We start from the raw sequence: 27,362 nt of genomic DNA, 5'->3' as shown, positions 1-27,362 counted from the left end.
AAAAACACACAATCAACACAAAGTTAACATCCACCACAGTGAGTTCACCAAGCACCTCCTCACTGTGGTGGAAGGCAAAAAATCTTAAAGTCTCTGTCTCTTCCCTCTTTGTTCTCCCTCTGCGCCGAGGCGATCCAGGCTCTAGATGCTGTGACCCCACCGGGTGATGGTAAATCCCGCGCTCAACCGTGCTCCGCGAACGGGCCGGTTCAATCTCCGCGGGTGGTCGCTGCCGCCGCCACAGCTCCGAGGCCGAGTCGGGTCTCCGCTGCCGCCGCCACGGTTCCAGGGCCGAGTCGGGTCTCTGCTGCCGCTGCTACCGCTGCCACAGCTCCGGGGCCGAGTCGGATCTCCGCTGCCGCTGCTGCCGCTGCCACAGCTCCGGCGCCGAGTCGGGTCTCCGCTGCCGCTGCTGCCGCCGCCGCAGCTTCGGGGCCGAGTCTGGTCTCCGCTGCCGCTGCCGCCGCTACAGCTCCGGGGCCGAGTCGGGTCTCCGCTGCCGCTGCCGCCGCTATAGCTCCGGAGCCGAGTCGGGTCTCCGCTGCTGCCGCCGCCACAGCTCCGGGGCCGAGTCGGGTCTCCGCTGCCACTGCTGCTGCCGCCGCTGCCACACCTTCGGGGCCGAGTCGGGTCTCCGCTGCCGCTGCCGCCGCCCCGAGGCCGAGTTGGGTCTCCGCTGCCGCCGCCGCCACAGCTCCGGGGACCGAGTTGGGTCTCCGCTGACGCTGCCGCCGCCACAGCTCCGTGGCCACCAGCTCCGCCATTAGGCCTCGGCGCAGATGGGGAATACGACAGAAAAAAAGTCGCATCCCCCGAAGGATGAGACCAAAACATGTTTCTCCCACCCACACACATACACAACTTAATAAAACAAAATTAACTAAAACATGACAAAGGAACAAAAAGGAAAAAAAAACAGACGGACTGCAGGTGGGCCGCAGCTGTTGAGCCAGCGCCGCCATCTTAAGCTATGATGGATAGTATTACCATAATGGGATTAGTATAAATGGATATGATGATCAGCAAAGGCAGTGGGATAGGAGGCGTTTCTCTATGCTGTAAAACTCTCGGCTGCCCCACACACACACACGTGATAGTTCTCAACAGAAACACTATTTAGCCATTATCATGATCGGAGCCATTACATGTGTGTGTTTTCCTTTTAATTTCTGAAATTGCAATCCTCCAATACTCCCATTTTTAACTAGTTAGATTATAAGCATCTGTAATTCATTATTTTACCTCTTACTCGTGGTCTCTGGGAACAACATGCTTAAGCCAGAACCCAGAGTCTATTAATAGCATCATTCTGGCCAAAACATACAAGTCTCAGATTGAGGTTTTACAAATCACACTCATCAAAGTGTAGGCTAGTTTAATATTGTGGCACTATGCTACTATTTTGAATGTATTAAACAACTAGAATTTATCAATGTTCAATAAAGCCGATGTCTCAATAATGATTTTCATAAAAGAATGATATGCTAGACAGATAAATGTCATATGCATCTTTAATATTTATAACCACAGAAAAGTGACAAGATGGAAGACGCCCTTTCAGCCCATGTAGCTCCAACATCTCAATCTAATGTCAAATGTCAATCTGAGAGCTATCTACAGGCAGTCTCCCGGTTACTTAAGAGTTCCATTCCTGAATACTGTCCGTAAGCTGACTCTTCCGTACATCGATAACATCATTTTTTTTAGAACTATCCATATATCACTCCACAAACACTTTCTATATTTTTTTCATTTCATTGAAGATTCCTCTAACAATAATTCTGATTAAAATAATGGAACGTGTTGTATGCAGTTGTGTTGTATGTCATGAGTCACTATTACCATCTTGAAAATTCATTTCAATTTAGGGAAATTTGCAAAGTCGGATTTCATAAGTACAGTCTTACATAACCTGGGGCCTCTGTATTCTATCATATTTTTCAACTCCAGCAGCAGCCATGCATTTTTTCCCTTTATATATTTGTTCAGTTCCTTTCTGAAAGCAATAAATGGCCATTGCATAACAGTTGTACAGTCCAAATATTTGCCGCATACCTGATTATTGTTTGCTTGTTATATGGAGTTTGAAGGATTGTGAATGGAATTGAATATCGTGCATTACCGAATTATTATTGTTTTAAACTAATTCTGACCTTACGATGAAAGGAATGTCATTGGTGAAGTATCTGTAGATGTTTCATCTTGGACATTGACTACCCAACATGTTTCTCGGGATAGTGTTGTAGTTGAAGAATCACAGTTAGATATGGTGCAAACGTTTTCAGCACCACAGCCAGAGGATTGTCTGACTCCAATATATTTGCAGCATTCAGTGCTCTCAGTGATTGCATGCCTTCATGTGGAAAAAATAAGTGGATAAAGACCACCTATTATTTTGAGGACTTCATGACGAGGCAAAAGATAATTTGCTTGGCAATTCTAGTTGGATGTGGCTATCAATGCTTAAAACCTGATTTTTGATGCATTTTTTGTCGTTTTCTATGTTCAGGATTTGAGAGATCTTAATTTCCTCAGCCAGCAAGCTGTTTTAACAATCCACCATCATTTGCAACTGGATGTGGCAATACATCAACTTTCATCGCATCAGTTGGGTGTGGGATTGTGGGGTGTGAGATCCATCCATTTTAGGTTGCTTTTGTTGTGTTCACTTATTGATTCAGCGCTGTGACTTCACCATGTTGTTATCTCATTCATTGGTACGCTAGATGCTTTTGCTGGCATAACGTAACAACTCTTTGAGGTTGATCACGTGTGAATAAGTTGCAGAGACCATGGTGTCACAGCTATCATGGACTACAATCACACTGGTGTTAACGCTTTCCTCCACTTTATCCAGCCAATTCACCAATTTCAGGGAAGCATGCAGCAGTACTCCCAGATCTCCCTGTTCTGCAACACTTTGTAGGGCTCTACCATTTATTGTGTAAGTCCTACCCTGATTTGACATGCAACACATCACACTTATCAGAGTTACATTTAATTTGCTATTCCTTGGGCCACTTCCATAACTGATCTACATCTTGTTGTAAACCTAGATATTCCTCCTCACTGTCACTTTACCACCGATTTTGGTATAATCTGCAAATTAACTACATTGTACCCAAATCATTAAATCTATATATGCCCTAGTCCAGATTAAGCAATTTGAACATGGCACAAATGACCAAGCAAAAGATTGTCCTGCTCTTTGCTCATTTATAGGATGTGGATATTGCTGTATAGGGAAATATGCCTGAAACCTCTGACTTGTACTGAACTGAATAGCATTTCGAAAGACTATTGGGAGTCAACCACTTTGTTATTGGTCTGGGGTCACTAATGCCAAACTGTTATACACTATTTCATTGATGCAATGGTCCTTTAACAATAATGATCTCTTTAAAGCAACACAGATATAAATACATTCCAACAATGGTATGTTTGAACATAATAATGTGAGGCATAAATTGCTATACATACAAGTAATAAACTGAGTAAGTGTACTATGTTGGAATAATGCTTAAGCACTTGAACTGAGATGATCAAGAAATTAATGTAGAATTCAAATATAAATTAATCTACACTTCCTAAAAAGGATTAGAGTAAAATTTCATGTAAATCATCCAGGAATTTTAAATCTGCTTGGGTGGGAAAAATGGGGAAAAAATGGATTTATGCACAGTATTCCATTTCAGGGGGAAATGAAAGGTTGTTCAAAATTGGTCACTGGTCAACCGCATTGGGGAAAAAAGTGAGAAAATAATAGCCCTTGATACTTCAGTACATTAAGGTAAGATTTAGTTAATCCTAAAGATAAAATATTCATTTTCTAGGGCTATCACTTCAATGAAACTAATCAAACTGTACCCATTAATTCACGGAAGACAAAGAAATGCATGTGAAGTTTAATTAATAGGTGTACTTTTAATTCCAGATTGCTTGCAAAATAACCTTCACAAAAGTCAGTAAAATTCTCACTTACTTCTCCACTATCTTTATCAATGCTATGCGAGATATCAAGAATCCGGTCTACTTCCACATAATCTGGATTGAAAGGCTCGTCTTCAATCTGCAAAAACAGAAAGGAGTAGTATAAAAAATAATGATGGACTTCTTCTCATTTTGCGAAGCACGTTAGTTTCTAAGAATTTGGACATTGCTAAAATTCAGCATGATCACAAACCATGAGATGAGTAATTCTTCCAGATCTATTTACCACAACACTTCATTACTATGTAAAATCTTCCAAAAGTGTTTTAAAATATATTACATGGTGTGAAATAATCAACAAATGTGCAATATTTGAGAAATCATACAATTAACTCTAAAAAGGTTAAACCCATTAGAAATCAGTGTCACATATGTCATATTTAAAAGATACCCTAATTAATGATTGATGGCTGTAAATAACTGAATTATATTTGAAAACAGATTTATTTAGAAATAAGCATACTACCTCTTAAATGACACAATGATAAAATTAACTCTCAATGGTGATATGTCAGGCAAGTATATGAAAACCTTTGGCGAAGATAGTAACTATGTTGATTAAAGTGTGTGTGTGTGTGTGTGTGTGTGTGTGTGTGTGTGTGTGTGTGTGTGCGTGTGTGTGTGTGTCTTTATTTCGTGTTTAAAATGTGGTCTTTATGTTGATGCAGATGGGAGATTGATTTGCAGAATATCTATGTTAAGTCCACGGGAATGACCAAGAGCCTCCTGTTGTCTACCACTTTAATTGTACATCGCACTGTGACCTGTTTATGGCCTCTACACCATTACAAAGTTACAAAGCTCCATGCAAGCTTAAGGAACAGCACCTTATTTTCTGTCAGTTTGTCCCCTCTCCATTAGTACAGCCTGACCTGTTGGCCCACATTCCCAGAGTCCTGGAATTAGCAGTACATAATAGACAAAGCAGCATAATCACTCTCCTCCTTAATGCATTTGACCTGAATTCTCCTTTTCAGATATTCCCTTTTCAGTTATTCCTTCCTCCTGCCTTCTGGGCAACTTAAGACTGCCACTCGAGTTCTGACAATGCATCTGATCTTAAACTATTTCTCTTTACATAGATGCTGCCTGACCAGCTAGCTGAGGGCGTCCAACTGTTTCTGTAAATAAGTTAAGTTTTTGAGGTAAATTAAAAATTAAATAAACAGCAGACACTGGAAATCTAAAATAAAAGCATGGATGACCCCGATATTTTTGTTGCCTGCCATTTTAGCCCTCCATCACACTCTCATCATGCAACAAAAGCTTTTCACGGTACCACTGTAGAAGTGACAATTAACTAAATTGATAAATTGAATGAATTTTCCACCACCCCCTTCTTTCCTCTCCCAACGTCTGATGAATGTTAAATCTGTTTTTCTTGCCACAGCTGCAGCCTGATCTGCAGAGTGTTTTCCAGCATTTTCTATGATTTTCATCATCTTAAATGGTGGACAATTAAGATGCTAAAAGTAGTAAAATTGCAACCTCACAACACCAGAAACGCATGTTTAATCCTGACTAAGGGTGCTGTCTGTACAGAGTTTGTACGTTCTTCCCGCGACCATGCGGATTTTCTCCAGGTGTTCCGTTTTCCTACCATCCTTCAAAGACGTACAGGTTTGTCGGTTAATTGGCTTCAGTAAGAAAAAGGAAAATTGTCCCTAGTGGGCAGGATAGTGCTGGTGTGTGGGGTGTCAACGCAGACTCGGTGGGACGAAGGGTCTCTTTCCACGCTGTATCTTTAAAGTTTAAAATAGTCTCCATTTTGTTTGGATGAATGCTGTTCCAACAATTCCTTGAAAGTTTAACATTATCCAATACCACATGACTGCCAGCTTAATTTCCAAGTTACTTGCCAGGCTTTGTCTTGCCCCAACCTCACTTCCAGGTTTCTCCCCACCACCACAGTCTGAAGAAAGATCCCTACCCAAAACATCACCTATCCATTTTCTTCAGAAATGCTGACTGACCCACTGAGTTAATCCAGCACTGTCTTTTTTTTTTTACTATCCAAGACAAAGCAACTTGTTTAATTGATACCTTATCCACCCTCTAAACCATTCACCCCTTCACAAGCACCGTGTGCACTGCAGTTACTTGCATGGACAAGTCCAACAGCAGCTTCCAAAACTACCACCTGTACCATCAAGGTCAAAATAAGCAAGTGGTCCATGGGAATAGGTTCCCATAGGTTTCCTACGTTACACAGCATCCTGACCTGAAAGTATATTGCTACTCCTTCATCCTCACAAGGTGTAAATCCTGGAACTCCCAACAGAGCTGCAGGAGTACCTTGCCAGAAGAGCTGCCTTCTCAAAGGTAATTGGAGATGGTAATGTTAGCCTTGCCGCACTGCCAGGATCCCAGAAAATGAAGTATTGACCAGGCCTCAATGGCCAATTCTGAGGCCCACCGCCACTCTAATGTTCATTTGACAACTCATTTAACAGTTCTGAAATATTTAAAACTGTTCACAATGAATTAAACTATGTTAAAAACAAATACATAAATAAATAGAGACCCCTTTAAGAGCCAAAATATTTATATGCATTAAGGTTAAGTAAAATAAAGAAAATACACATACCTGCAGTTCCCCTTTCAATAAAGGATATGCAATGGATGTGAAATGCAGCTGACCCCACAACTCAGGATGCCATGCTCTACCCTGGACCACAACCAGCGGTGAAGCAATAGTTTAAACTTTAAATGTAACAAAATCTGACCTCAGGCTTATTCCCCAATTTTGTGCTGCAAAGCATTGGATGGAAGGAAAGAACTGACCTGCAGTGTAACTGGCCAATGCTCTCGACTAAACAGCTCGCTGAAGAGCAGCATTGTCCAGCTCATTAAATTAAGTATAAGTGGGCTTTTTGAAACTATACCAAAATTGCACTTACTACCTATTGTAGTTTGCTAAAACATTTTTGTTTCAGATTTCCAACATTTACATGTTTTTGTCTTTTCAATCTCTGTCTAGTTTTGATTTAACCAAGATTATCTTGCTCCACGGATAATGCTTGACCCACTCGGCTTTCCAAGCATTCTTCTTTATTTCAAATTTCCATAAACTGCTTTGGTCTGCACCACTTAGTTTCAACTTTTTATTTCTCTTCTCTATTCTCTTTTTATGCTCTCAAGAAAATATTCTTCTCAAGAATACATCTTCAGCGCACGCTCATAGTTGAGGAACTGTGTCATCCATTTTCTTGGTTTCCATTCTATCAGACATTTCCTTTGCTCTTCCTATTTCCCCAGTATCCTTCACTCTCCCATGCTTCTCTGCAAGCTAAACATTAGTTTTTGAAATGCGTCCCTGAAATGTTAATTATTCCTTTATCCACAAATGTCACTTTAAGTATTTAGTATCTCCAACATATTTAGAGATCAGATCTCCAGCCCCTTGCACTCTTCCCCTCCCTCCTAATCCAAGCTACATTTTTGAAATCTTATTACAATGTCTTCTCACACAGCAGCTACACTGAATTAGCAAAACAACAGTACAAGTCATGAATTGTAATGCAAAGTGAATGCCTGCAACGAAAAAAAAGTGCTGGAGTACCTCAGCAAGTCAGGCATTATCTGACGAGGGAATGTACAGATGTTTTGGGTCGGGATCCTTCAGCACAAAACTAGGTATTGGAATGATCAATGAAAATTACCCATTCTGTTGAGTTCATTCACAAAATGACAAATTAAATCCAATGAATCCGATGTATATAATTATACATATTTTTTTTTGTTCCAACCTTACATACTACTGGCACTGCTCCCTGCCACAAGTCCTTGCTGTTGTTTCAGAAGCACCAAGGAACAGTGGCAAGCGTACGGTAATACAAAATTGTAAAATATATTACAACATTTGCAGCCGATACAACTTTGATACAGTAATTTGATCATATGCCTTTAACCTTGATCAGACACAAAGCTTAAAACAGGATTAAGCTTTACAATGCAATTGATATTAATATAATGCCTTTGGGTTGCACAACTTCCCCAAAATGCACCTCATAATTGTAGATGAAAAAGTAAGTTGAGAGATAAAGTAGTGACCCAAAGTCGAAGAAAAAGAAAGGCTTTTAGGCTAAGTCTTTAAAAAAAAGAATTGCAGAGGTGTAAACGTTTAGGGAATAATTTCTAAATCAGAGGCAAGTAGTCTGGAGCCATGTGGAGCCACCCTGAATAAGGGCAAAGAACAAGTACAGAAATAAGGTGGAGGAGAGGGGGTGTGGGGAGGGGCAGGAGATTTGCAGATACAGAAAAACTACAAAGATGGGGAGAATTTACACTTCTTGTCAGTCTAAACTTTGTCTAAATTGGAAATCATGTAGTGTCTGGAGGTAACTTAGGCTAACATGGGTGATGGAAAGTCAGGACATGGTAGGGATGGGATAGGGACAACAGATTTCTAATGATAGACAAAGGACTAGGTCAACAAGGACTTATTAAATAATGGAGAATGGAAGTGATGAAAACAGTGTTTCATGAGCAGATGTGCCCAGTCAGGGCAAATGATGTGAAATTATATAATTAGCCACCACTGTACTACAAAGAGAATAGGGGATCAAGAATCCTAGTCTGAATTTAATTAGACTAGGTTGTGGTCCAATTTCAACAGACTGCTGATGGAGAAAGGAACAGAATATTGCCAAATTCTGAAACGCGTGGCTAAGAAAATGACTAAAAGTTTGGAATATTTAACTGGAAATGCAAATGCACTTGAAATCTCAGATCATGATGGCCAGTTTAACGAACGATCTGGATGAAACCAGACGCCCTAGGGGTTACATTTTTCTTTAGCAATAGCGAGCTGATATCTTCGTTTCCACTTTAAAAAAAATTAATAAAATTTAAAAATCAGCCGGGGTCCAAAAAGGTCCATCAATTAATTAAAGGAATATCACGACTTACATCTACCACACTGCCTTGCCTGCCATTGTCAAATAGAAGTTGAAGGAAAACCTGGACCAAGGAACGATTTGAAAACAAAGTGTGAGGATTAAAGATTTCTGACTATAGATTTTTAATGCAACTTGACCCTTGACTAACCTAATGCAACAGTGGAAGAAAATAAATGGCTAAATGGCTCAAAGTAGTTATTTAACCCAAGAAGTGACAACATATCCTGGTCACTGAAAGATAACAAATAACTGGATAGGGACAAACAGAGAATGCTGTGTAGAGGTGACATGAAGGAAGTAAGAGGTTCAGAGGAAAAGAAATAAACTGGGGGGGAAACCGACTAAAGGGCAACAATGGGAAAGGCACATGGCATTGACTGTCGACAGGTAGTGCAGTCATCAACTGATTAAATAAACAAACAAAATAAGTCAGAAATGTTTTAAAAGAATCACTGAAAGGAGTAGAGTCAAGAAAACAGGAAAAAAGTCAAAAGGACAATGCATTGATCACCAAGAACATAAAAGTGGAAAAGGCCTTAGAAAACAATTATATAAATGATTTCTGAGCAACACATGGGCATATGTAATCTAAAAAAAAAAAATTGCTGACCTCCGTAAGAAACTTATTCATTTGTGCCTGCTTTGCTTTGAAGCGTTTAATCTTCTGATGAATTCTCTTGTCCTTTGCCAGTTGCTCCACAGTGGTCCACTGACAATGAAGGTAAGAACTGAAGGGTGTGGTTAAGGGCAGGGGGTGGTGAAAGAAAAAGAAACAATATACTCAGTTCACATCACCAAAAATATGAATACTTCAATTATTACATTGGTGCAAGAAAAATTAACAACCCAATTGTACCTGCCTTGGGTGGGGTGGGGGAGTTATTATTTTAATTCCTCTGCAATGTAATAGAATAAAAAGGTTCAAAAATATTTGAGTGTAATCAAATGAATATAACATCCGTCCACACAGAATTAATTTTCAAAATTCAATAACTTTTTTTCCTTAATTAGACCTGGAGATTGCCATACGACATGAAGGTGGGGTGCTGAGCGACCACATTGATGTACTACAATCCACCTGGTGGGTATATTTCCACCTGGTGAATTTATTTCAATGGCATTGGGTAGAGTTCCAGAATATTAGCGCAGTCATGTATGAACGATTATATATTCCTAAATCCAATAGGTGCATGTCTTAAAATAATTTGTGCAGCAGGCTGTATGTCCTTCTAGTTGGAAGCAGTTGCAAGCTTGAGGCATTGCCGATGCATGCTGTAAAGTAACATATGTGCACTATGCACTGCAGCACATTGAAGTAATAAAAATATTTCATTTCATATACCCATGCAAGATTAGTAAACCACAACCAAGGTGGGAAATGGGTGCCAATAAAAGAGCTGTTTCAAAGATTGAGGAACTGAAAAATGTTGGAAATATACTTGTGCAGGCAAGTGCAAGAGAATACCATTACACTCTTGAACAGTGCATTCTCGATGGTAAAATAGCTTTGAGGAGCAACAAATTTAGTGAAGTATTTGACCTATTTTAATAGCTCAAAATAATGTGCTTATTAAGCATCCGGGTAACATTAATTCTAGATTTTCACGGTGGGAGATTCAGTTTCGGTTGAAGGTTACAGGGATATTGTAGGTAATGAGATGTTTGTTGGTTGGCACTAGTTTTTAAAAGTTACTTCCCATTTTTAGCCCAAGTATGTGCAGCGTGAATATGCAAATCGAACTGAAAACTGCAATTATCTACCAAAATTAATTTCTGTCATTATAACTGAGGGAAGATCATGAATGGCTGTGCAAGCACAATATACTGAACAACTGCAGTAATGTGCTGGAGCTTAAATGGAATGACCTTCAATTTCACCAATCATTGTTATTTCTATTTGGCAAAGGCATGACTCATATTAGTGGAGAATTCAGATTTACTTGAGATCCATCATACTAAGAACAGTCAAATGCTGCCTTGATGTCAAGGAGAATGACTCTCACATTGCCCATATTCAACACTTTTCCTATAATTAAAGCTGTGTGCACTCCAACGACATGACATTGACCATTTTTCCAATCCTCCTACCGTAATCTACCCCACCCCTTCCCACGAACCTGTGGGAATTTGGGTACTGAGGGCCAACCTACTAATAAAGATGGTGCAGTTAAAGTTTGGTAGACTGATCTCTATTTTGCAGAGGCCTAATGCTCGTGACATTCACTCCCTCTAATCATGAACCCACCTCATCTCATTGATCTCATTTTTTTTTGTAGAAAAAATGTGGACTGTTTCAATCCTACCATCCAACTCATCCTGTTTTTATTCCAGTACGTTGACAGCTATTGCTGCTGTTTTCCACCCCTCTAACGCAACTCAAATGTTTCAACAGCTTTGCTGCCAATTTCCATCCTGGCCTCACTTTCCCATGGTGCGTTTCCGATTCTTCCCCTCGCCTCCATCAACTTCCATCTGCATTTAAAGCGGCAGGGTATCAACCAGTACCCACTGCATTAACCAGATTCCCACCCTGCTTCCTATAAGGATCCCTTTGCACTTTCCATGTATCTATTCAGACAATAACATTTCACACGGTGCCTCCATAATGTCTTTATCTTAACTGCATCTGTTCCATTTCCTGCAGTTCTGTTGTTCCCACCTAGAATAAAAACAGAGATCCACGTATCCTCAATAAATTCTGCTCCATCTACAGATTTCAGTAATTTTCAGATATCACCAAGCCAATGCCAGCACCAGACAACATTAACTTCCATCCTCATAGCTACCCTTCATTATCTTTGAGGCAATTGCTTTCAAGGTACACTGGTTTAGCTTTACCTCAAGCAATACACACTTTCCCCCACAATATCAAGAGATTTAACTTGCTCTCACCTACTCCCTTCCTGCTCCAGGAAATTAAATTGTTTCCAAGTGCAGCAGTGATTGACCTGTACTCCTACCAATTTAGTATATTGCATTCAGTGTTTATGATATTGTCTTCATTCATGACACACTCATCTCTACAATACAGAACAAATGCACATGTGCAGAACACCTGGGTAGTTCATATAGAGAACCAGGATTTCTAGTTGCCTGTCATTTTAATTCTCCATTCACTCGTCTGTTTCTTTGGACTTTTGCATTATTCCCATCTTCATCTTCTGACTAAACTTTCCAGATTCAACAGCAAAATTAAGTTTCAGGCAATGAACTTCCAGATTTTATCTAATTTCCAGCATTCAGTTTTCTTGACTTCCTTCTTCCGGCAATTTCATATTTCAAATTATTCTTCTCTATTTGCTCCTGCGTAGACAATGTCCATCACAAAGTTTACCATCCTCTCAGTCAGTAACACCATGATCATTCAATTCAAAGATTTAATATGAATTTGAAGGGCGACTTTTTTTCCCACACAAATGTCAGCGTGTACATGAAATGAGCTGCCAGATGAAGTAGTTATGGCAGGTACAATCATGACATTTAAAAAACATTTGGACATGTACATGCATTGGAAAGGTTGGGGGGGGGGGGGAGGAGATGGCCTAACCATGGGCAAGTGAGACTTGCTTAGATGGGGCATCATGGTCCACAAATGCTGCCTGACCAGAGTATATTTTTATGTCATATTTCGAGCATCTGAAGTATTTTGCTTTTCGATTGTTTAGATACAGAATCGAAGAATCAATTTCCATAGAGATATTAATGATAAAACTTGATTAATATCTCTATGGAAATAGTTCTGCCAATTTTTTCTCATGTACACTGAGCAAAATTAGGACTGACCAACAAACTAATTTGCATAGTACCACCTAACAAACTTTATTTTCACCATTTGTATTTTAGTTTCCTATGGAAAAGTATACACACTGAAGTCCACATTCAATATTTGATCTGAGCCGAGTTAGCAATTGATGGATAAAATTCTACCTCGACCCTTGATAATAATGATGCATTGCAGAAGGATAGAGAATGTTTCTATGTGGCCAATAATTGGTTGTCATTCCCAACTCATTTATGCCCAAAAAATAAATGAATACCAGGTGGTCTGGACAGAATTCCATCCATATGACTATCAACACAAATGGTACACAGCCCACAACCAAAGTTTAAATAATCAGTGCATATAGCAACAGAAAATTTCCGAAGCACTGAGATCAGCAGGCATCAATGAAATTAAAAACAGAGTTAAGTGCAAGTCGCTTTGTCAGAACTCTTTCAAGTGCAAGTCCATTTGTCAAAACTTAGACTATTCAAACAGAAGTGTTAACCATTTCTCTTTCCACAGATGCTGTCTGACTGCAGTGTACCCAGGATTTTGTCTTCTTTGTCAGATTTTCAGCATCCGAAGTTTGTTTTCTAATTTTCATTTAGGACAGATAACAACCACACTAACGATCTGGTCCTCCTTATTTCAGCAGTCAACGAGGAGTTTCAATATGAAGTTTATCATGGAAGGCTATGGACGGAGTCAGGCCAATGTTATATTTGAAAGATACGAGTTCTGTGTCACATTAAACCAAAAATTAATAATCTACCAGCACCAATGCTAAGGGTGGCTCGGTGGCGCAACGGTGGAGTTGCTATCTTACAGCGCCAGACACCCAGGTTCAATCCAGACTACTGGCGCTTGTCTATACGGAGTTGCTCCATAATGCTTGGGACAAAGACCCATTATTTATTTATTTGCCTCTGTACTCCACAATTTGAGATTTGTAATAAAAAAAAATCACATGTGGTTAAAGTGTACTTTGTCAGACTTTTATACATTTTGGTTTCACCATGTAGAAATTACAGCAGTGTTTATACATAGTCCCCCCCCTCCCCCCCCATTTCAGGGCACCATGATGTTTGGGATACATGGCTTCACATGTGTTTTGTAATTGCTCAGGTGAGTTTAATTGCCTCCTTAATGCAGGTATAAGAGAGCTTTCAGCACATAGTCTTTCCTCCAGTCTTTCCATGACATTTAGAAACTTTTATTGCTGTTTATCAACATGAGGACCAAATTTGTGCCAATGAAAGTCAACAAAGCTATTATGAGACTGAGAAACACAATTAAAATTGTTAGAGACATCAGCCAAACCTTAGGCTTACCAAAATCAACTGTTTGGAACATCATTAAGAAGAAATAGAGCACTGGTGAGCTTACTAATCGCATATGGATCGGCAGGCCAAGGAAGATCTCCACAGCTGATGACAGAATTCTCTCTATCGTCTTTTATCTATACTGTCACTAAAACTCTCATCTTAACCACTTCCGGTCTGTTTTTTTTTTACATTTGCTCAAAAACGGTCATCTATATCGCTAGAATATTTTCGCCACCTCACTCACCGTTCTCCTCTTCTCCAAGCGCACCAAGTTTTGTTCTGATCGGTGAAATGTTCGAAAAGTTATGAAGGTTTAAAATATCGTGAGATCAGCAGATTGGTCTTCTCACCTGTCATGTGACCGTGAAGATAACGCCCCTTCCGGCACACGCGGAGAATAAAATCCCGGAGGCGGGGCTGAGTCCTTCAGCAGTGTGCGGGCAAAGAGCAGTGTGAGCCGGGAGCTGTTAAGTTGAACTGGAAGCCTCTGTGAAGTTGGAGTGGGACCGGGAGCTACTGCGTGAGGCCGAAAGCTGAAGGTGGATAGTGAGCAGACTGTAAGGTGCGTCTGCTGCGACCACCCCCTCTTCCCCCTCCATCCCTCTCCCACACCCCCCCTTTTTTTCTTTGGGGTAACGGGTTGCGTTGGGGGAACAGGTGAGTGGTGGAATATTGCGTTGGGGGAACAGGTGAGTGGTGGAATATTGCGTTTGGGAATGGGTTGCATTGGGGGGGACCAGGCCTCCCATGTGACTGGGACCCAATGGGTCCCACTCAGTCTATAACAAAGAAAAATCCCCAAACACCTGTCCGACAGAACAGAAACACTCTTCAGGAGTCAGATGTGGATTTGTCAATGACCTCTGTCCGCAGAAGACTTCATGAACAGAAATACAGAGGCTACACTGCAAGATGCAACCCATTGTTTAGCTGCGAAAATAGGATGGCCCAGGGTTATAGTTTGCCAAAAAGTTCTGAAAAAAAACGACCACAGTTCTGGAAAAAGTTCTTGTGGACTGATGAGACGAAGATTAACTTATATGAGAGTGATAGCAAGAGCAAAGTATGGAGAAGAGAAGGAACTGCCCAAGAACCAAAGCATACCACCTCATCTGTGAAACATGGTGGTGGGGGTGTTATGGCCTGGACATGTATGGCTGCTGAAGGTACTGGCTCACTTATCGTCATTGATGATACAACTGCTGATGGTAGTAGCATAATGAAATCTGTTTCATAATGAAAATAAAGGAGTTTTTCAAAGCTAAAAAATGGTAAATTCTTGAGTGGTCAAGTTAATCACCCAATTGAGCATGCCTTTTATATGCTGAAGAGAAAACTGAAGGGGACTAGCCCCCAAAACAAGCATAAGCTAAAGATGGCTGCAATACAGGCCTGGCAGAGCATCACCAGAGAAGACACCCAGCAATTGGTGATGTCCATGAATTGCAAACTTCAAGCAGTCATTGCATGCAAAGGAAATGCAACAAAATACTAAACATAACTACTTTCATTTGCATGACATTGCTGTGTCCCGAACATGACGGTGACCTGAAATGTGGGGGACCATGTATAACCACAGCTGTAATTTCTACATGGCGAACCCAAAATGTATAAAAATGGCATTTATTAAAATCTGACAAAGTGCACTTCACCACTTGTGAATTTTTCTATTACAAATCTCAAATTGTGGAGTACAGAGGCATATAAATAAATGAGTGTCCCAAACATTATGGAGGGCACTGTATGTTCTTCCCACGACCACGTGGGTTTTCTTCAAGATCTGTGGTTTCTTTCCACACTCCAAAGACATACAGGTCTGTAGGTTAACTGGCTTAGTATCAATGTAAAATGAATATGTGTGGAATAGTATTAATGTGCGGGGATCACTAGTCAGTGCAGACACGGTGGGCTGAAGGGCATGTTTCCGTACGTGCTATATCTCTAAACTAAATTCTTAAGGAAGTGTTAGATTCAGCTATAGATTTTTTGTGTACAAGAAATCATTCACATGAAAATAACATCTAACCTTTAAGGTATTTGTAGCGAAAATGTTTGGATTTGTACAAAGAAAACAAAACAATATTATTTTTGAAAAAAAATCTAAAATAGACAAGTGAATGGGGTAAAAAGTTGACAAAACTATCAGAAATTATTTGAGAAAGCCTGTGCTGGATATCATGCTTATCAACTCAGTTAGATTGTTTTCATGTCCTCCATATTTGTAAATTATACCCATATCCATGGATGTATGAATTTGAGGAAAATATATAGATTTGTTCTCTTATTGTAGGCACACAAATTTCAGAGCATGATGCACACCTGTGCCAATGCATTTATATATTAATTGTGTAAATTGCAATTGGTGATGATTGCACAATTTCTGCATTGTTGCATGCCCTACCCTTTCAGACCATCAGCCAAACTGTAATCAGCATTCTACCAAAACAGTGGAAAAAGCACTAATTAAAAAAAATTGTCAATTATGGAAGTTGAATTTTCATTATTGTATGGGAAAAACTGAGAAGAACCCCTCTTCCATTCAGTCTCCGTGGAGGAATTCACATTAATTCAAGCAGATTGCCAGGATCTTACCACTGCTTTCATTTGTTTTGTTTTAACAGACATGACATTCTGGCAATGGTCCTGCTCATCATTTGATGTCACTCCCTTCAGGTTCTCCCTTTGGTTTTTCCCCTTTTCTGCACCTATACTTGTTTAAAACATACATCAAACCATCTTACACGTTTGAAGGATACAAAACAGACATGTTTATCTTTCTTTCCTCACTTACTGAAAGGTCTGCAAAGCATTTCTATAAAATCTTATGTTATTCGAGGTTATTGGAATGCACGTTCTTTAATACCTTGCCCTCTAGTTAGTGACATATGATGGCAGCTAAAAGGAATCTGAAGTTTAAAAGCACGTTTTTCCCCTTTCAGTGGTCTTCCTTCTGCTCTTTGACAATTAGAGCTTGTTGATGTTGCTGTTTATTTTCTTTACTGCTGTTTAGACAGTTTATTTTTGCTTTTTTACATTCATCTTATTTCCTTCCTGTTTGTTAGCAAATATTTAAATTGTTTATGAAAGTTATATTGTAGATAAATTCAGAATTATGAAGTGTGCAGTCCCTTAGGATGACTTGAAGACAATAATTGAGTGGGACGTTAATTTGAGGGTATTTATTTTGCCACAGCGCCTTTCAAAAATTATGCTCAGAACAATAACCCTCATGGGTAAAGGAAATAATTTTCATCAATCTTTGTGCTGCCGTTCACTTCTGTTTTAAAATTAATCCACAAGCATACTTACTAGTTTTTGTATTTTACAAATAGTTCTTCTACTTCAACTTCTTCTCCAGACTCGGTCTGAAATCACAAGCACATTTTAGAGCCCAATGTAGACACAAACCATTTGTCACTTGTCATTTAATTCCCCAGACACTTCACCGCCGTGAAGTGGTTATAGGGACGCAGTTGTAATGTACTTAAGTAGAATTAGAAAGAAAAGAACACCAAAAGTTTCCTTTGGCGGAGATTACATTTTCCCCTGCAACACCCCTACAAAAAAAAGCTATCAATTCCAACCTACTCTGCTTACTGTGTCAACCAACTCATGAATCATTTTATCTCCTCCTTAACCACCAGCTACTCCATTCACAATAACCTGACCTCGACCTGGCTTCCTGCCAAACCCACAGTGTTAAGCAGATGCCAAATGTACCATTTCCCGAGGCAGCAGCCAGTTTGCAGCTGCACTACTGGAAGCCACAAGTATTATTGTTGGCAATCTTAAAAACTAATCTCAAAATGTACTGGAATTTAAAACAGAGCCCCTATCAGTGAAAATTTAAAACTCAAACAGAAGCTAATAAATCCAGAATTATGTATTCTTTGCTAAGTACATATTACACCGATCATTTTTCAGTATAAGGCCAACCATTCAAACTGCTAAATTAACGTCAATCCATACAATCAACAGCCGCCAAAAGGATTTTAATACACTTAAATTCTATGTGCTACCGTTACATAGCCACCAGCTGTTAATGACAGTTCAAATATCTATGCTAGAGACTGAAAATTGAGAATAAGGAAAAGAGCAAGTCAATTACACCCCAGATATCGCACTTTAAGACTTTCAATACTTACCGTTTTCTTCACTATTCGCATACTCATGATCTTCTCAGTAACTGGACCAGTTGCCATATCCTAAAAAGCCAATTTTAATATTAAATTGTGCACATCTTCCATATCTAATCATCTGCCTGCAAATGCATGCACCCTACAAGCAACCTCAGAAGCAGAAGCAGCACCTGAACAAATTGGCTGTACACCCAGCAAACACAATACAAATAGACATGGGACAAGGATATTCAAAATTTAGAAAATGGATACAGAACATTTGGGAACAATGGGAATTACAGAATTTATGAGCTGTGCTCTGCCAATTAGATGAAATTGAGCAGCCAAATTCCAAACATATTATTTTACACACATTTGCTATTTAAAACCAACAATACTTATCATAATGCCAACTTGTTTCACTTGTTAGGTCTAGACGTAGATGGCTTCCTTGCAAAATTTACACATTGCAGTATTTCTTGACTAAGGAAGTGGTTTGCAATGAAAATACTGAATATCTTGTAAACTTGCTCAGCACAATTCTAAGACAATATAAAACAGTTAAGAAGCATTTTAATGAACTACCATGAGCAACTTGCGACAGATGCTGCACATATTGTACGAGATTTGATCCCATGAATTAAGCCAGAAATAATGCCACAAACTCCCAACAAAGCTTGTGAGGAACTACTGTGGATGGCTAATGAGAATCCAAAATAGTAAATGATTTTCCTAGCATAATTGAACGGCCACCATATCAAAGTTTCAGTAGCAGTTCAGATAAACTCAACTTCGCACAAATGCAAAGCATCAATTAGCTACAAATTAAAATACCTTTACAAAGTAAATGTTTCTTTGAAATAGGCTATTCGAGCAGGAAATTATAGGATAGACCCATGATCAGCAAAAGACTAAAGATTCATTCCATTTTAAGACACAATGCTGGAGTAACTCAGTGTGTCAGGCAGCATCCTTGGAAAATATGGACAGGGGACGTTTCGGATCGGGAGCCTTCTTAAGCCTTAAGATGGGAATGGGAAACTTGTTGGGTTAGAGAGAGGGAAACTGAGATTTAACATAGCAATTTGAGGCTCATGCAGTTAAGGGGTAAGCAGCAGCTCACCATATTGACAGTAAATTGTGTATTGCCCCTTAGTTAAAAGGCACTACACGGATGCTAATAGTAATAACATAGACATAATTAAGTCCAAATATATGAGAAAATAGAATAAACCTATGGTTTTATACAGCATCTTTAACTCATCTTAAGTATGCAGCTGGCATCTGCATGCATTCAGCATCTATATGACATGCGTTTCTCTGCCAATTTGCCCACATTATGCCACAATGCCCTCAAACAATATTGGTAACGATACAATACGATCAAACTTTATTTATCCCAGGAGGGGAAATTGGTCTGCCAACAGTTGTAAAACACAAGATACATGAAATTAAAATGACGAGTGGAAAGGATTGAGGATGTGCAATGATTGGGGTGGTGGGAGGGGAAGACTACAAATAACGTTGGGAGGCCAAGCTGCACAGGCAGGTATTAATGATATTCACCAGTGCCTTCAATGTACCAACACAGCCTTTGGTCAAATAAGGGAAAGAAAATATGAAGATCAAGGCATCAGGTCGAGGCAGCCTATCAGGAAGTCGTGACCCTGAGAATTTATATGTTTTGAGACCTGGACTACCTATAGCAGGCACCTCAAAGCATTGAAATTATGCTATCAATGCAGTCTCCGCAAAATTCTCCAAATCCGCCATACATTCACCCAGGAAGAGTGAAGAGTGGACAGTTTAAAAAAAAAGATACTATGGGATTTGCAATGTGGTCTGGTGGCAGGAAAAAGAGAATGCACTCCTATTTTAAGTGTGATCACAGGATATCTGCCAATTTATAACAATTTAAATTGTTAGAATTTTGATGTGTCCAAATATTGATGTTAAGATATTGTAATATTGTAACCTAAAAGGTAGACAAAAAATGCTGGAGTAACTCAGCGGGACAGGCAGCATCTCTGGAGAGAAGGAATGGGTGACGTTTCGGGTCGAGACCCTTCTTCAGTTGTAATTTTCTTCTCCAGTTTGTGCTTCAAAATACATTTTAAACATCCTAGCTTCTGGTCGATACATGGATGTTTAGTCAATTGGGATGCAGTATTTGTTATTCTGATTACAAGATAGATGCTGGCTAAAATTACACATACAATTTATAAATTGCAGTGTCACACCGGAAACATTGTATTTTTGTAATTTCAAATGCTGGCCACTAAGTGTCACTGTCGAGTACCATTAACTTGTCTCAACCAGCAGCCATGTTGTATACGTAAACCAATTAACAATTTTAAGCCCTTGATGTAGCCTCTACAACATTTCACTCGGCCTATTGCAACTGCTTGGCCACATCCAACCTTTATATAGGTTAGCCAGCCATGCAGCTTACCAAAACAGAATCAGACTCATGAAATGCCCTATCCCTTTGGTAAAGGACCCAAGTGGCAAGCCATCAACCCTGACCAATACCTTCGTACCCACCTACATGGAGGTTCAGAATCCCCTCTTCCATCGCATCCTCTTTCACTACTTTTTGCATTTTTCCTATTTGCAGTCATCACTATCTTCCTTTCCTCTCCTACCTTTATTTCTATTTCCTTTTAATCCAATTATCTCATCCAATCATCAATCCAAAGTATCCTTCAACTCTGCACATTGGCTTGGCTGCCCACGTGCAATTTATTGACAGTTTGAACCGTTAATTTAAGTATCAACCAGGTTTTATACTTCTCTGAAAACCTTGGACCTATATATCCCAATGAGGTCAGCATTTATTGCTCATCCCTGCAAGCTCATGAAAAAATTCCTACAATTGCAACAAACCCCAAGAATAAACAAGGCCTTACTTCAAAGCTAAATGCTTGCTAACTCAAAGGAATTTGGCTTTAGGGAAAAAAAGAAAACACCACGATGACAGGAAATTTGCATTGAATGGGTTCATAAATATTAACCTTTGTATAGCACCTTAATAAATGTAACATATGGCTCTGGAGTGAACTCAGATTATTAATCCTCTTGAAAGGGGAAAATGTTTGAGAACCGGTGCTAATTATCCCAGTTTTGTTGGATCAATACTGGAAGACCAACTGTAAACCTCAATGAATGTTTTAGATCTACTAGAAGGGCCGAATTACCTACTCCTGCACCTATTGTCTTTAAGGAACAGCAGCATGATGTGAATTGGTCCTGCCTGCCTTGTCTACCATCCAGCAACATCATGGCTAAACCTTTACCTCAGCATTAAAAACCATATCATTCAATTTTACCTCAGCTTTAAAACCATATCATTCAATTTCCTTAATGCACGAAATTATGGTAATCTGTCTTGAAATTGAGCTTCCAGAGCTCTTATGGGTACAGGATTTTAAAAAAAGCATGAACCACTGGGAGCAGATTTCTGGTCTCCACCTCAAACAACTCACTGTTTACTTCTGACTAGCGACTCTAGGGATTCTAGACAATCCAACAGGGAAACCAATTCCACATTTCAACACTTTTTATTGAAATCACCATTTTTTCCCAACCCCCAGAATATAGACCCAACCTATATTCGCAGGAATTAATTTTATTAACCATCTCTGCAGACCATATATTGCAAATAGTCCCATTTTAAGGAAAATATTTTAATATTTGCAACATTTACATCATTCTCAATTCATATTTATGAAAATGCACATCAAATCAAAACCCTCCTGTCCAGGATATACCCCAACACCTGTGGTGCCCAGCAATCCCAGAGAAAGTGCATCAACCTTGGGTAGGCCATGCAGAACTGTACACAATATTCCAATACAGCCAGACTACGGCCCAACATAACTAGAACAAGATATCTCCACAGTCTTACATTCAAATCATCTTCCTGATAACAAGGCAGATCTGGCAAGCAGCCAACTGCTGAGAATGACTAAGTAAAAGCACACGTCCTTCTGTATGCGTTCTGTGCGCATACTCTGACCCTTTGTACCACCCCATCACCAAGATGTCCACATGTAGACAACATTGCAGCTGCGTCGCCCACCTAATGTAAAATTATGCAACGTAAAAGATTGCTGGATCAATGAAATTCTACGGTCCAAATTATACCAGATTTTAACTGTTGTGATTGCCATTAACTAATTTTAGCTTATATTTGCTACAAAATATTTGGAGCATTTACACAAATGCTACCTTATAACTGAATAAACAAATGTTGTTAAAATTCTTAAATGCTATTAATAGTATTATTAGTTAGCTTAGTAGGTATAATGCGTGACAATTTTCCCCATCAATTCACTCATACCAAAGGAATGAAAACTGAAGTACCTCAATTAAAAACCTCTAAGATTAAAATCATTAGTGTTTAAATTTAAACTGTTAATGGTTGATGACTTAAGGCAAATACCTGCTCTGATTGTGAAGTGTTTAATGGGGAATCTTTTCCTGCATCATCATCATCAGATATTTTAAACTCTAAATCCTCCGTATAGCGTTTCCTTTTCACTTGTCGACTGGAACGGCGCTTCTGAAAACAGAAAAAAACCCACAAAAGTTCAGCTGTAATATCAGTAACATTTGGCTAACAATTTCAAATTTACATTAATTCCAATTTAAGAGCTGTACAAGTACAGAAAATTCAAATTGGGCATAAATTGCGGGCCTAAAAATTTGTGGTGTATCAATTTTTCTTGCATTCTATAAGAAAACGATTACAGACTAGGGTCAACTGAGGTTACGTTCTTGAGAAATGTTTCATAATATTGACTTTAGAATAGCTCATCTTCCCAATGAGTGTTTATAAAACAATGCTTTTGTTGCTCACTTGCGTATCTATCAAGTTATAAATGAACATAATATACATTGTTAATTTCAACAGGGAATTTGGGAGGAACGTCTTTACTGAAGTGCTTTAGAAATGGAGTGCTACAATGTGTATCCGAGAACAACATGGCTACATTTAAAGAGGAACATGTATACACATTAGAATAGAGTAAAGGGCCTATCCCACTTCGAGATTTTTTCGGCGACTGCCGGCATCATTGACTGACCTATCAGGTCACCGAAAAATTTGCAGCGTGATTCGGCGTGATGACTTATGACGCAGAGTGTTTTTTCAAATGTCGCAACATTTTTTGTCGCCGCTGGATTTTGAAATGTTCAAAATCTTTTGCCGACCCCGATATGACGCTGGCAGTTGCTGAAAAATTCACCAAGTGGGACAGGCCCTTAAGGATGTTCAAAACGGGATAAGGTAAATAACTGCAGACCACTTGCATTAAATAATCTGTTACTGTTGTGCCGATGTTACCCAAAGTTTTTAAACAAAAGCAACTTATTTCTTACCTATTTCCTGCTATTCTATATTCTCATCTCTTCAACTCTCCCATCTGTCAAAGATGACCATTATCCATATCCTCAAAATGTGATTTATGGCCATCTGCCAGCAGATGCATTAAGTGATGTGACTGCTCCACCATCCATGAAAAATCTGCACTTTTCAAACTAATCCTCCATATCAAACCTCTAACCAATCTGAAACTAAATTGTGTGGAAAAGTAAAACTCTTAATACATTTGGATGCAATAAGCATCCATTCTGGTAAACCATCATTTCCAAAACCTCAACATCCTTCCTGTAATGGGGCGACCAGATCTGGACATAATACTCAAATGAGGCCTAACCAAACTCCTATAAAGTTGCATAACTTCCTAACTCCAATACTCAATGCCCCAGCCTATGAAAGCAAGTATACCATAAGCCTTCTTTACCATTACTTGCTACATTCAGGGAGCTATAGACTTGGACCCCAAGAACCCTCTGTACAACAATTGTATACTTTCCCCTTACATTCTTCTTCTTATCGAGTCCACATCACAAGATTAGTCACATTTCTCGGCATCTGCATACAATGGTGTCTGTCTTGCGCTTCTTTTGAGTGGTGGTGGAAACAGGGTTGTGACGTGAACACTCGTTCCTTGACCCCCCCCCCCCTCACCTTACATTTAACCTCCCAAAGTGAAACACCTCATACTTGCTCAGATTAAAATCCAACCGCCCATTTCATAGCTCATCTGCATGCCGCTATTAAGTTTGACAGCCTTCCTCAATGACCGTGATCCCCAGCAATCTTAGTATCATCTGCAAACTTACAAACCAACTCAAATGCATTGACATCCAAGTCATTTATATTATCACAAACATAAGAGGTACCCAGCACACATCCCCGTGGAACTCCGCTGGTCACAGACCTCCAACCCGAACCACAACCAGGTCAACCCTGTCTTCTATCAATAAGCCAGTGCCAAACCCATGACCAGGTCACCGTTAATCCCCTGCTCCAGGATTAGCCTACCAGGGGGTACATTATCAAATGCCTTACTAAAATCCATGTAGACCATATCCACTGCTCAACCTTCATCACTTCCTCAAAAAACTTGATCAAAGTAGCAAGACATGACATCTCGCATACAAAGCCATGATAACCGTGTCTTATTACCCATTCTCTTTCAGACGTGCGGCTCACTGGTCTATAATTCTCTCTATTTCCCTTCTTAAATAAAGGAACAGCATTGGCTACTCTCCAGTTCTCCGGGATCTTACCTGTGACTAGACAAGATGAAAAAATCTTTGTCAACGCTCCTGCAATCTCCTCTCTTGCCTCTCTCAATAACCTGGGTTAGATCCCATCAGGTCCTGGGGAGGTATCCACTTTAATTCTCTTCAAGAGCCCCAACACAATCACCTTCATAATCTCAAACTGCCTTTGATATTCTCTACACTGATCTCACTGACTTCCATGTTCTTCTCCTTGGTGAAAAGAGATGCAAAGTACTTGAATAGCACCTCACCTACAGAGCAGTTGATGTTTCTTGAATGAGTTTATTGATGAAGTGACAAAAGTGATTGATGAGGGTAGGATAGTGGTGACCTGACCCACTACAATTTGCATACCGCAACAACTGATAAAGACCGGATATAATTTTGCTGGTTCTCCCCTCTGCAATGTACCACTTGGACAATAAGAATGTCAAGTTGAATCTTTCCATGCAGTCAATGTTGTTCATTGATTACAGCTCAGTGTTCAATACCACATTACTGAAACGATCCACAGGGGCTGCCCAGAGGCCGAGACACCATTGACTGGCCGACTATAACGTTGGCCTCTGAAGTCGACCATGGCATCTGATGGCTCTGGCCAGGTGGAGTTCCAGAGCCCCGGCCGCAGTGGGCAAATTCAACATGCCATTTGGCTGCACATGTCTGTTATGGAAACAGACCTGTTGGCACCGGCCAAGCTGGGCCAGAGCTCCAGAGCCATGGCCGGGGGAGCAAATTCGACCCACAGATCGACGCGAAAGTCCTGATGAGAACGAGATCAGCCGCCTCACCTCCGGGAGATATTTCAAGTGCGCTCCCGTAATTTTATCTGGATTAAAGGAGGTGTTAGACCACCAGTTGCCGGTAAATCAGTGGGGGACCTGAAGTTGTTTGTTGTGCTATCGAATTAATAGGGTTGTAAAACTTCAGTAAGAAAGAATTGCATTGTTTAGTTGCTGGTACTTATGACAATAACAAAATCTTTGGTGCAGAATTGGCATATCCAGATGGCAAAGGTCATGCCGTGGACTGTGAGCAGAGGTATACCACAGGAAACGGGTGATATACTAATTATTTGGACAAAAACGTATATGCTTTGCTTGGCACGTTTGTGGACGATAAAGAAATTGGTGGAGTTGCGGAGAGTGAAGGCAGCTGTCAAGGGATACAGCAGGATATGGACCAGATACAAATGTGGCCAGAGAAATGACAAATGGAATTTAAACTGGGCAGGTGCGAGGTGTTGAACTTTGGGACTATAGACTAGAAGGATTTACGGTTAGAGGGGTAAAGTCCTCCCCCCCCCCCCCCCACACACACACACACAATGGTAGTAGTACATTGGGGAAAAACTGACAGAACTGGTGGTGGAAGCAGATAAGACAGTGGCATTTAAGGGGCTTTTAGATAGGCACACACAATAAGGAATGGAAGGATGTGTAGGAAATGGAATGGAATGATTGGATTTTATGCAGACAGAAGGGATTACTGCTATTTGGCATGATATTCAGCATAGACATTGAGGGCCAAGGAGTTTTTGCGCAGCACTGCAATATGATCATCCTCCGTCAGTCTCTACCAGAGAAGCCAAAAACATAAAATAGACAATAGATAATAGGCGCAGGAGTAGGCCATTTGGCCCTTCGAGCCAGCACCGCCATTCAATGTGATCATGGCTGATCATCCCCAATCAGTACCCCGTTCCTGCCTTCTCCCCATATCCCCTGACTCCGCTATTTTTTAAGAGCCCCATCTAGCTCTCTCTTGAAAGATTAGATTAGATTAGATTCGTTTTATTGTCATTCAGACCTTTCGGTCTGAACGAAATTTTGTTTCCCTGCAGTCATACATATAATTAAAAAAATGGCAAAAACACACATCAACACAAATTTAACATCCACCATCCAGAGAACCTGCGTCCACCGCCCTCTGAGGCAGAGAATTCCACAGACTCACCGCTCTCTGTGAGAAAAAGTGTTTCCTCGTCTCCGTTCTAAATGGCGCACTCCTTATTCTTAAACTGTGGCCCCTGGTTCTGGACTCCCCCAACATCAAGAACATGTTTACTGCCTCTAGCGTGTTCAAACCCTTAACAATCTTATATGTTTCAATGAGATGCCCTCTCATCCTTCTAAACTCCAGAGGGTGCAAGCCCAGCTGCTCCATTCTCTCAGCATATGACAGTCCCTCCATCCCGGGAATTAACCTTGTAAACCTACGCTGCACTCACTCAATAGCAAGAATGTCCTTCCTCAAATTAGGGGACCAAAAATGCACACAATACTCCAGGTGTGGTCTCACTAGGGCTCTGTACAACTGCAGAAGGACCTCTTTGCTCCTATATTCGATTCCTCTTGTTATAAAGGCCAACATGCCATTTGCTTTCTTCACTGCCTGCTGTACCTGCATGCTTCCTTTCATAGGCTGATGTACAAGGACCCCCAGATCCCGTTGTACTTCCCCTTTTCCCAACTTGACGCCATTTAGATAGTAATCTGCTTTCCTGTTTTTGCTACCAAAGTGGATAACCTCACATTTATTCGCATTAAACTTCATCTGTCATGCATCTGCGCGCTCCCCCAACCTGTCCAAGTCACCCTGCATTCTCATAGCATCCTCCTCACAGTTC

At 40.1% G+C, this 27,362-nt stretch overlaps 1 protein-coding gene across 6 annotated transcripts in view; it reads right to left on the bottom strand.

The window, feature by feature from the left end:
* The window catches only part of chd7 (chromodomain helicase DNA binding protein 7), a 230,020-nt gene that overhangs the window by 81,876 nt on the left and 120,782 nt on the right, over positions 1–27,362 (bottom strand). For all 6 annotated transcript variants that reach the window (XM_033019785.1, XM_033019780.1, XM_033019784.1 and 3 more), the window contains 5 exons: positions 22,542–22,661; positions 18,125–18,184; positions 17,289–17,344; positions 9,502–9,619; positions 3,983–4,069 (listed from right to left, as the gene is read on the bottom strand). In XM_033019785.1, coding sequence (XP_032875676.1) covers positions 3,983–4,069; positions 9,502–9,619; positions 17,289–17,344; positions 18,125–18,184; positions 22,542–22,661 — 441 coding nt within the window. The remainder of the gene's footprint in view (positions 1–3,982; positions 4,070–9,501; positions 9,620–17,288; positions 17,345–18,124; positions 18,185–22,541; positions 22,662–27,362) is intronic.

The sequence above is a fragment of the Amblyraja radiata genome, chromosome 4 (assembly GCF_010909765.2).
Source record: "Amblyraja radiata isolate CabotCenter1 chromosome 4, sAmbRad1.1.pri, whole genome shotgun sequence".
NCBI classification, from domain to species: Eukaryota; Metazoa; Chordata; class Chondrichthyes; order Rajiformes; family Rajidae; genus Amblyraja; species Amblyraja radiata.
Note: the sequence above shows the minus strand (reverse complement) of the source record. Positions and strands in the feature narration are given on the sequence as shown.